The 12,025-nt window shown below is 28.4% G+C and overlaps 1 protein-coding gene across 1 annotated transcript; it reads left to right on the top strand.

Annotated features, from left to right (window-relative positions):
- Nucleotides 1–6,461: 6,461 nt before the first annotated feature.
- On the top strand, nucleotides 6,462–8,786 carry LOC141528732 (uncharacterized). The gene is made up of 6 exons (XM_074244939.1): nucleotides 6,462–7,112; nucleotides 7,184–7,288; nucleotides 7,410–7,619; nucleotides 7,865–8,036; nucleotides 8,150–8,271; nucleotides 8,368–8,786. The coding sequence occupies exons 1-6, from the start codon at nucleotides 6,989–6,991 to the stop codon at nucleotides 8,628–8,630; spliced, it is 996 nt and encodes a 331-aa protein (XP_074101040.1). The 5' UTR covers nucleotides 6,462–6,988; the 3' UTR covers nucleotides 8,631–8,786.
- Nucleotides 8,787–12,025: the final 3,239 nt, after the last annotated feature.

The following is a 12,025-nucleotide window of genomic DNA, read 5'->3' as shown; positions in this document are numbered from 1 at the left end:
AATAAATGGATGCTTGTCATTTAAGTTTCACATAAATTGTAGTGTGAATTTGATAGAAATACTCAATGCCGTTCGTAAATGGAAAATTACACAGTGACCGAATTCCATAGTATAATTCAATACGTATGCTTAACTAGTAAATAAATCTTTTTGTCTTATAAATTATTATTAATCTGAAATGCATAATCTTCATTAGAATTTTATTTTTATAGCTCTTTATTTTTAGAAATATCGAAAAATTTGTTACTTCGAGGACATTCTTCAAGGAATACTGCATATAAAATATTGGTCATAATTGGATATAATAATAGAGTAACATATACTTCGAGGTCACTTCTTGAAACATTAATTGTTGACTTAAAACATGAAAAGATCAAATCTTGTCTACACTGGTTAATTAGTCGTATTTTGAATCATTGGAGAACTTGAATAAATATTATTTCTGAAAGAGTAAAATATTAAAATATTTCTAACATACAGGAAGCTTGGCAGAAAAACTAATATATACGATGGTAAGAGAATATTAAAAGCTTTAGTAGTCGAAAATTTCTAGCGAGTGACAAACATTTACCAAAAACGCTGTACACCAAAAATTAGATAGTAAATTTATTAGAACCACTTTTCTGATAAAATAACGACCGAAATAATTAAATATATTTAAGTTCATTTAAAAAGTAGAGTGATTGAAACAAAAAAGTTCAAAACTTACTTAAAACACAGAATTAACATTCGATACGGTTTTACAGGTATCTAGTAGTTTACACGTACACAGCTGTGTTTATAGTTCAGTTTGTTATATTATTTTATAGTTTTTTAAAAGTTACGCCGATATTTGGTAGTCAAACTAAACAAAATATCTGCCTACATTTCAAGATCGTGAAAAATATTAAATTCTCATTAACAGCAACAGATTATTCTATAAGACCGTATCTTTGAAATAGATTCTTTTATTTTGCAACTTTGTAAAAATGTTAGTGAAAAATGAGCTTTGCTCTTAAAAACTAAAATTTTTAAAAGAAGACACGATAAATTTTAATAACAATTTAGGTTGATACAAGAATTATGTTGATCTAAACTCTGTTAAAGTGACCTGTATGAAACGTATTTTGAACAAAAGTATAACAGTCCAGTTTTATCAAAAATAGACTATATGATTTCTTGTGCAGTATATTTATTTTTCCTTTCTCTCTATTAATGTATACATTAATGTATACATCACAATTAGTAAAATTAAAATTAATATCAACATATTTTTTACATAAAAAATTTCCATATACGATTATTATTTCATCAAAGGCAATTTAAGATTTTACTTGACTGTCAGTTAATACTGAAAAAATCTTTGTACGCAAAAGTTCATCAGCACGGTCATTAACTAAACAAACTTTATGACAATTCTTTCCTAGAATATCTTGGACGTCAGATTTTTGGTCAGGTATACCCGTACATTTTTCGCATGGAGTCGAAAGGTCTTACTGGAGAAATAATTATTACATTTATTACATCGTATATAATCTTTACCAGTTTTCTTAAAGCCAGGTTGGCATCTTCTGCTTGTCATTAAAACTCCACTATTGAAATTTTTATTAGTATTATGTATTAATCTTCCGTCGTAACGTATAGCAGCAATTTTTTGAGACCGTTTCTTACTTTTGAGTGGTAGCCTTAAAAACTTCTTGACAGCTATTTTATTTTTGTGACAATATTCCAAATTTCGTGCAAATTTAGTCACTGTAGGATAAACTCTTTTTACTCTCAGCATTGCTATCAAGGGATCTATCTTCAAAATTATGACGTAGAGAAGTCTTGTGGTAAAATTCGGATGAAACTAAATCTCTGAATGTCGATTTAGAAGACAAATCACTTGAGCGACTATCCTACATTTCCCAAAGCCCCGATGGTATACTTGGAGCAGCAGAACTCTCTGACTTCAAGTTTGATGTCGAATCAGTAGACTTGCAGGTATCTGTGAGATTGACATGTGAAACAGACTGGTTAATTGAACCAACATGTTTCGATGCCTGATATTGTGATTTTGTGTACGATGAGTCCGTAGAGTTATCAGGAGGTTTATTGCTTAAGGCTCCTTGTGTTAGAATTTTGTCTTTTGTTGTTTCAACTTGAGACTTGTTGTCTAAAAGAAAAAACGTAAATACATGAATACACTTCTATAATAAAAATAACATTTAAAAAATGATTTTAATACTTGAAAACTATGAATCATTGTTACTAGCAAACGACAAAATATTAAAAAGCGAAGTAATTAGAACAGAATAAAATTCAGTGATAGATTTTAATAAATTTTATTTACACTAAATGAGGTGACACAAATAAAAATGTAGTTTAAATTTAATTTTTTCTTTATAGTATTCGACCAAAACTTTCATTACCTGAAGAATTAATTAGCTGCACAGTACTTTTATAGCACAACATTGACTCGTATAAATACTTAGAACTCCAATTTTCTAATTTTTTCAATCGCTTTACAGCTATAATCGAATAATCATCTTTATTTTCAAGCTTCACTAATGAAAACATTTTCAAGAAATATAATCGTGCAAACCCAAAAAAAAAAAAAAAACAATTTAAAGAAATAATAATTAAGGATGAAAAAAAATAATTTTCAAACAGTAATAATAAGTTAGTCACAGCAATTGAATAATAAACATAAATAAATATTATTGTTGCCAATGTAAACTTATTTTCAGGTGTTATTATTATTGTAAATAGGGATATTACTCGCAGAGACATCTGACAAGATTCCATTAAACTATATATTAGACAATATCTTGTAAGCACAATCAACAAAATCAACATCATTTATTATCGACGGGGTAAAAAAAAAATGTTATTGAAATTAATAATCTAGGTTAATAATTTGTAAACAAATACAAATGTTTGGAATTATATAAATAAAAATGTATAGATAAATTACAGCAAAATACAGCGTCATTTGTCATTATATAATTATTGGCTAGGAATTAAAATTTTTGGGTAGGAAAAAATATTAAATATCTAATATCAGCTGGATTAAAATGTCGTTTGCTTTAATTGTTGATAAAAAGTGAAAAACATGTTTTAAAATCATTTAATTTATGCATAAGTGATTTCCATTAAGTTTTTACGAAACTAAATAATTAAACTATTCACATTGTATTACTGAATATCTTTAATAACATAGTGATAATGAGTTCAATGTTTATTTATATAAAATATCATCTCTTACTAACATTTTTCGTTTTATCATTGATTGTTCAATATATGAATAGAATATTTTAACGTTTTTAGATGAAAAATATGAATTTATTTATTTATGTATTTTTAAACTTTCTTTTAAGACTGATAAATAGCTATTCTTCAATGAAAGACAATAAATTTTAATAAATATTTTGATTAAATCTACATCAACAAATAATTTATTACAGTAAATTAATAAAAATAGGACTTGATCGATTCAACTATTTGTAATACTACGCGACCAAGTGAGTCATGACTGACCAAATGATTGTAAATTTTGTGATGTGGTGGGCTCTACAACAGTTTAAGTAAAATATCGAAATTTTTTACGCTTAATACCAACAATACCTTTACTAATAACTTTTTTATGATAACAATCTTCTATAAAAAGATATGATTTACTTGAACAGATATATTTTTGATCGTTTATTTGTAATCATTGATTATTATTATTTATTTATAGTTGATTGAGCCTACAAGTTATAAATAGATAGCCTAAAAATGAATGCATGAATTACATAATTATTTTAAGAATGCTATAGAAAATGTGTTATTCTAGTTTATATATTATTTCAAAAGTTCTACTTCAGACGAGAGCAAAACATTGTCTAAATTTATAAGCCGTTGATATCAATTTGAAAGTTTTTAATCTTAGAATTATGAAATTATTACAAACTAATTGCATTTTTATATTCCTGAATCTTTTGATAGGCAAAAATCGTTTCTTAATATTTTCAAGTTAGTACTTCAAAAGTTAGTTAAAATAAATTGAACCGACCTTTCCAAATATCTGAACGCAATTTTGAGCGTTCCTTGTTATTTACATTAAATCAATGACGACGGAAAAAAGGGAAATAAAAGATAATGATTAATCTTAAAAGATATAAAAGCAGTGAATATGTGCGTTAAAACTTCAAGGATTTAGTTTTTAGGTGTGTTTATTGAAATACGTTATTGTATTTATAGTATTAATGACCATACTTTCAGGACATTGTGTAACAATTAACATATTATGAACGCAGAGTTTGAGGACAGATCTTCATTAAATCCGTGACTTTGAGGTCTCATCTAGTCAAATCAAAAAACACATATCTATATCTTATAGCAAATGTAATTATCTTAATTTAATCTTGGTTAATGAAAATATTTTAGTTCAAAATTATACATACCTTGGTAAATCTTAAATTTCCTTTGGAAATTCTTACAGGTAGTATAAAAATAGAATTTATTCAATCTTTCACAAAAAAATCATTATTATTTTATTTTTCCACTCGTACAATTAAATAAAGCACATTGTAATTTTGACACTAAACATTAACTGCTGCTGGATAAAAATTGAGCATAGAATTTACAAGCTTTTTTAGTGCATGTGCGCATTTTTTAACTTACCTATATGTTTACATAGAATTTAAAAGTTATTACTAAGGCAAAAGATGGAAGCGAGGCATAAAAAAACGAACTTTAATTATGACATGTGTATCTTATTAAGATACCACAATAAATGAAATTTGGTAGGTCTTTCGAAACCGGTAAGCTGAGTTATTATATAAAGAGCATCACTTTGAGGACATCATGGAGCAATTGATTATCAGATACTTCGAGAACGGATCTACGATGAATTAGTTACTTTGAGGACTCAACCATAATATTAAATCATGAGTATGAAGATTTTAACATAACCAGAAGACCAAGTTTATACATCGTAAATATTGTATATTTTGAAAAGATATTTAGTATTTTGACTGCAAACTTTAACTTATCGATAATTGTAATTTAAGGGAATAAAAGATTCAAACAAAAAATATGACATAATTTGGGGTAATTTAAACTTCTCAGTTTGAATTAGATAGCGTTGATTGATGATCTCTATTGTAATTTTTGATAAGTCACAGACTGCGTACTCGCAATTTTTGGTAAATTTAAATGTTGAGATGGATTTTAAAAGACGAGTATTAGGTTATATGCTATTGTTATTAAGAGTGTATGTTAAGTCTACAAGAATTAAAGTGATCAGGCAAATTAAATGAAAAATCTAAGCGTAAAATTATTATATAAAGCGTGCTGTTTCGATGATATGAAGTAGCAATTCCTTTATTTTGGATGTATATTTCAAGGAAAACTCTTCAATGTATCCATTACTTTGATGACTCATTCACGTCTAACTGTGAATATTGTTATTGTCACATAACATATAACATATTTTGAATATCTCAATGATATGTTTTCGGAAATAATCTTTTACTACATGCTATAATTTTTCCAACTATCACATCATAGATTGATTAAATAATCGATGCAAAAAAATTATAGAAATTGGTAAATTTAAATCTTTTTTCTTTCATTGTAAAAATTTTAGATTATTTTGCAATGAAAATATTAAAAAAATTTTAATAGTAACAGTTTTTTAACTGCAAACATTGTTAAGAAAATAAAAAAAAAGATGATTTGAATTTTTTACGATTAAGATTTCTGGAAGTTTGACGGCGGTCTTGAAGTATCAGTACTAAAACTAATTATTACATAAGTGTATTCTTTGAGCCTGTCCTCAAACTATCAGTTCTGTTTCCTAACTATTTTTGAATTATCAAACCATGCCCAAACTTTACGTTTAACATACATGAACCTATCTGTAGTATTTCTAATTAATTAGAAATAAAATTTTCATAGGTAAAAACTAAAATATTTTCAAAAAGTCAAATTTTTTTGAACAATTTTTAATCGGATTTATCAATTGCATTCAGTAACTAATCAGTTTTTTAACTTAATTAAGTAATTGTGTCGATTTTTGCCGATTCTGTTAAAATCGGTTGATTCGTTTGTGAGATAGCGGAAACAAATGATTACGAAAACAAAACATAGTACACGGAAAGAAAATTGTACGAAAAATTTCTATGAGCATATTGTGATTCCGGACTAGACTTTTAGCTTCTTCTCTTTTACTGTATTATATTTTAAAATTTACTTGAGTTTTACCACTTATTACAATCCAACATCGTAAAAATTAGTAGAGCTACAGTAAATTTTAAAATGTAATATAGTGAAAGGGAGAAGGCTAAATGTCTGGTCCGCTATTACGATGTGCCCATAGTAATTTTTCGCTGAACTGAAATGGTATGCAAAGTATCTAATTTATAAGTCAATAGAATAATTTTTGTCTTTCCAATTTTCAAATGTTTTCATTTGAAGTTGGCGCGGTTTTGTGTTTCATTGAAATTTTATCAGTCTTACTCAGTGACATCTACCTTAATTTGGTGGAAGTTCTTCGTCATCCAGTAAATGTATATTTATTTATAAAGGTGCTTTTTCATGCTGACGCTTGACGCTACTTTTTAGCGTCAAATGTGGTCACGTGACGAGAATGTAACATGCGTGCCATCCATAAAAAATTGTAGCGAAAAAGCTAAATTTTGTTTAGCTTTTTTAGTTGGGTTCTATTAGCGTCAACGTTACCTAACCCTCGAATCGATAATAATCGATATTGTTAAAACAATAATCAGCTGTGATTTTGTGATTTTATTAATGTAGCTAGTGCCAAAATAAATATTGGAATCTACAAAAAAATTAGTTTCGTGTTACTGTTTAATACATTCTTTGAATTATTATTTACAATGGACTTTGAGGTAACTATAAATTATTATGATTTTGTAAGAAAGTCTACGTATATTTGAATAAAAAAACTAATTCTTAGCAATTAAGAAAGCCAAAAATATTCCAATCACCATTTATTTAAACTTTTGTTTTTAATCAGGAAATGCATGTTGTTTATACATGCGGGATGTGTGAAGAAATATGCAATCATTATCAAGACCATCCATGTTTAAATGGCTACAGTGATGTCTACTTAGATGAAAATTATTATTTTTATCCTCTTCTTGGTTTGTTTCAAATTTATCTATAATAAAATAATCAAAGTAGATATCAAATTTAATGCATATTTTGTTTGCAGACGATAAAGAAACGATAATTAGGCGAGCAATTCTTTCAAACGGAAAAGAGGGCCTGATAGAAGATTCGATATACGGAAATAAAGAAAATACTTGTCAAAATTCATGTCAGTAATATTATTGTAGTATTTAAAGCTTTTCATAATAGTGTAACTAAATTGTTACAAGATTTTATATTTTTTGTAGTCAATATGTGTATATGTATTTTAATTAAACAATATATTTCAGTTCAATCTCCACCAACAATGAAAAAACCAGCTAAACGACGTAAGTCAACAACTCCAGTAAACCGGAGAAAGTTAAGTGACGAGGATGTTGAACGCTTAATTATTGAGGTCCATAATAGGATACCTTTGTGGAATTTTATGATTTCAGTCGAAGAGCGATCGCGAGAAACGCAAGCTAAGCTTTGGGAAGAGGTGGCAGCAGCATTAAATGGTATTAATAAATGATTATATTTTATATAGCTTTACCAAAAGTCATAATTGATATACTTATATAATATACTTTAGAAGTTGTTCAAATCACAATTAAATTTATTTCTTTAATCGCGTTTACAAAGGGGGTGAGTTGAATAATATTAAAGGAAAGAAATAATCGTATACAAAAAAAAACAGCTCGAATAATAAAAATGATAAGAGCGAGTCAACGAAAACGTTATTAACTCACATTTATTTTCGTAGCAAATTTAAGTGCTGTGGAAGTTAAACTCAAGTTTAAAAGCTTGCGTGATACTTATCGCAAGATTATTCAGGCTGAACACCGTGCTAGTGGCTCCGCTGCAGTGATATCTCAAGATCGTTGGAAATTTTACGACTGCTGTGAGTTCCTACGTGACTCTGGTTTAATAAAAGAGTAAGCAATGCAATACTTGATTTTTAAAAAAATATGTAATGTATCAACCGTATATAAATTAATGTTTAGTTTGGCCTGTAACAGTTGATTATTTATACTTTTTTGTCTTACAGCACAAGCAGCAATGTCAGTTCAGAAAATACTTCCAATCGAGGAAATGTTGATATTGAATCATCAATAGATGATAATTGTAGTGAAGCCTGTGATGAAGATCTTCAAAGAAGTCAAGCTAGCGGTATGTATTACACTTTCATGAAACAAGGATATCTTTTTTGTAGTGTAGATTTACAAATTTTATATATAATAATTAATTACTTCTTATCGATTTTAGGAGTCACAAACAGTGGTCGGAAGCGTGGACGCTCGAACAAAGACGATGCGATTGATTCAGCAAGTGCCTTGAACCGCATTGCCGATGCTTTATGTCGCGAAAATGTGCCTCCAACACTGCCGGAGCCACCAAAAATTGATACGGTTGGTGCTTTTCTTATTGGGATTGGCAATCAAATACGACAGTTACCACAGCCAATACAAATGGATATAATAAAACAATTTACAGATATAGTTTACAATACAACAAAGTATAATTCATAAGATTTTCCTAAATTTCAGATTAAAAAAATATATAACTAGATGAAACAAAGCAATAAATAAAACGATTAGTAGTATTATTAAATGAAGTCATATTATTAATATATGTTTAAAGAGTTTATGTATAACGTAGTTATTTCTTAAAAAAGAATGTGCCATTTTTTATAATCTATATTTTGTTATAATTAAACTGATATGACTGATAATATTAATTAAAAATCTACGCTATTAAAATTTTTACCGTATTATTTTATTTACCTCAACGAATTCCTTGATATTGGCTATCTGTGAGACTATACAATTGTTATTATTTGTATTACCACCAGCTGAAATTAACAATACTGGAATATACAATGAATTAAAGAATAGTTAATAACCAAAGACTGAAATGAATAATTCTGGGGTATCTATTGCAATTAAAAAAGTTTATTTTTGTGAAATAAAAAATTTACAAAATTTCAGTCTATTATTATACATACATTAATTTTTTAACAATGTCGGAATTCACAGCAAAATAGTCTTTAAACTTTTACATTACGATCAAACTTAATTGAATGTTAAAGTTGTCAATTACTATTTTAACTATTTTCAAATGAAAATACAATTGATGTGTTGTTTCAGCACAATATATATTGTAGTTAATAACTTTTATCTTCGATTATATTGCCAAGGAACTGCTCCTTCGGCATTAAAGTAGTCACAAAATTCGTCGCGAATAGTTGCAGCAGCTCGAGAATTATTATGATTACCATATATTTTTGCATCTTGGAGTGCTGATTGCTCTCCAACTTCATCCCTCCAGCTTCCTGGTATAAAACCATTTTCCCCATGCTGATCCACCATATTTTCTTGTATATAGCTATTATCTTCATCTTGTTTACGGAGCCAGTTATGAAGACAAATAATCGCTTTAACTATATTTACAGTATTTTCCACTGTAGCTTCAATCGACTTCTTTAAGATTCTCCATAAACTGACTAATAAACCAAAGGAATTTTCTATAGTTCGGCGAGCACGACTGAGACGATAATTAAAAATAGATTTGTCTTTATTAAGACCATCTTTACCAGGATACGGACGGAGTAGATAATTTGTTAGTTGGAAGGCCTCATCACCAACAAGCACATATGGTAAAGGCATGCCATCAACAGTGAGCAATTCTGCTTTTGGTACATTCATTTCACAATTCTCAAATTTTTGGCCCATTTGAGAATCACGAAAAATGCCACCATCACTGCGCCGACCGTATGCACCAATATCAACAAATATGAACGAATAATTAGCGTCACATATTCCAAGCAGTACAATACTGTGATGATTTTTATAATTGTAAAATAACGAACCAGTATTGTCGGGACACTAGAATAATTATATACACAGTTAATTTAAAAATTTATATGCATGTAATTAATAGTAAATATACCTGTATTTGTATGTGTTTTCCGTCAATAGCTCCGATGCAATGAGGAAATTGCCAATGTTTATCAAAATCATTTGCAATTTTTAACCAATCTCGGGTTGTTAAAGGGTAAGGTAAAACTTTTGACTGAAGACAATCCCAAATAGCTTGGCAAGTTTCAGCAATGATATTTGCTGTTGTCGTTATACCAACAAGATATTGATATGAAATAGATGTTATACAGTCACCTGTTGCTAAGTATCTGAAAGTATTTTTTATAATTAGTATTATTTTACTCCATAATAATAAATAATACAAAATATACAAGATCTTACCGCAGAGTCATAACAAGTCGAGCAGTAGCTGAAATTGGTTCTCTCACCACGTTTTTCTTTGCTATATGCGGACCAACTAAGCACAATAATTTTTCAAACTGAGAGGCAGACATACGAATAAAATTCTCAAATTTTTCTGGATATGAAGAAAGTGTCGGAAACACCGCTTCAAAAAATCCATGCTCTCGACGCAATTTATACAACGGATGGACCCAAAATCTTTTCTTTTTATATTTTTTTTTCTTGTTTTGAATAGCAATATCATTTATAAGTAGAGTCATTATAATCTTATTACGCCGAAGCCTATTTATTTGTGCTTGGCGAATAATGTTTTGACAACGATAAATCCACATTTGATAATCATAATCACCGGACATGATTTTCTCAATTTCGAAATTCACAAACTCACTTTTGTATTAAATAATGATACAAAATAATTACGCTTTGTTTATTAATCCATTTAGTAATCACTGTCTTATTTAATACTTGTCACTCAAATTACATACGTAACCTATAACGTCTGGTAGTAGAGTCGATATATCGACTTTCGATACTTGTTTAATATTTGACGCTAAACGCATAAATTTAACGCTACAATTTTTTATGGATGGCGCGCATGTTACATTCTCGTCATGTGACCACATTTGACGCTATAAAGTAGCGTCAAGCGTCAGCATGAAAAAGCACCTTAATAATTCAGACACTTGATCTCATGACCGGAAGGAAGTTAGCGCAGAATATTTTTTTTTTTTTATAAACTATATGCCAAATAATTGCTCCTTAAATGCTCTTCCAGAATCCGCAATTGCTCCAGATATATAATTAATATTTAATTAATAATTAATTTTTTAAAAAATTGCTAACTTGGAAAATTAAAATTCTTATAAGTCAAAAAATAATTCACTTTATACTATATTTTTTTGCTCTAAAAATTGCTCTCGATTTGCTCTATTGACTAGACAAAATAGTTATCGGATTTTTGACGTATTTATAATAATTAATTACAATAAACTATTTGTACGTGTTAATTGCTGCGCCATGACGTCATCAATTGTCGTTGGAACTTGTGAAGGCCATATTTACATGTACTAGTGCTGAACTTGCTATTTCATGTTCGCCTTAATGTTTATTATTTACATAAAAACTTAGGTTATTCTCACGAGGATCAGGTATAACCACAGTTTACGTTTGAAATTTAAATGTATCCGGATACAATAATAATAATTAAATGTTTATATTCTGCTATTAATAATAAATTGTCAATTTGATATTTCTTATGAGTAATCGAATTATGACTCAATAAATGTAGATAGTTATGTACTATCTGCGGTTATGCTACCAGGTATTGTTATGTTTATCATTATTATAATGTATAACGTTCACGTAAGGTAATATTGAATGGGAAATATATTGAATATTACAGGTCAATACGTGATGTATAAGTTGGAAATAAATTGCATATTAAATAGAATAGTATTTGAGTAATTCATTTTGATGTTGCGAGCAAACCGTTCAACTATTGAAAGGTATAGAGGTGTTGTATACATTAAATAGTGTAATTGGGATTTTCGCTTTCCAAGTTAAGATTGTTACAAAAATTCGTCAATTATTATCACACCTCTCATGAAAAATTCTCAGAATCTCACCATCACCGATACAGATAA

The sequence above is a fragment of the Cotesia typhae genome, unplaced genomic scaffold, assembly GCF_013202065.1.
Source record: "Cotesia typhae breed Kobodo isofemale line unplaced genomic scaffold, CoteBio_Ctyphae contig_44, whole genome shotgun sequence".
Taxonomy (NCBI): Eukaryota; Metazoa; Arthropoda; class Insecta; order Hymenoptera; family Braconidae; genus Cotesia; species Cotesia typhae.
The sequence above is the reverse complement of the archived record's forward strand: the minus strand, read 5'-3'. Positions and strand labels throughout refer to the sequence as shown.

What these genes read in the sequence shown, in the direction of transcription:
- LOC141528732 (XM_074244939.1), top strand. Translation starts at nt 6,989, where the DNA reads ATGCATGTTGTTTATACATGCGGGATGTGTGAAGAAATATGCAATCAT. An exon ending in TTATTTTTATCCTCTTCTTG is followed by an intron (nt 7,113 to 7,183) that starts GTTTGTTTCAAA and finishes TTTTGTTTGCAG; the next exon opens with ACGATAAAGAAACGATAATT. An exon ending in TCAAAGAAGTCAAGCTAGCG is followed by an intron (nt 8,272 to 8,367) that starts GTATGTATTACA and finishes TATCGATTTTAG; the next exon opens with GAGTCACAAACAGTGGTCGG.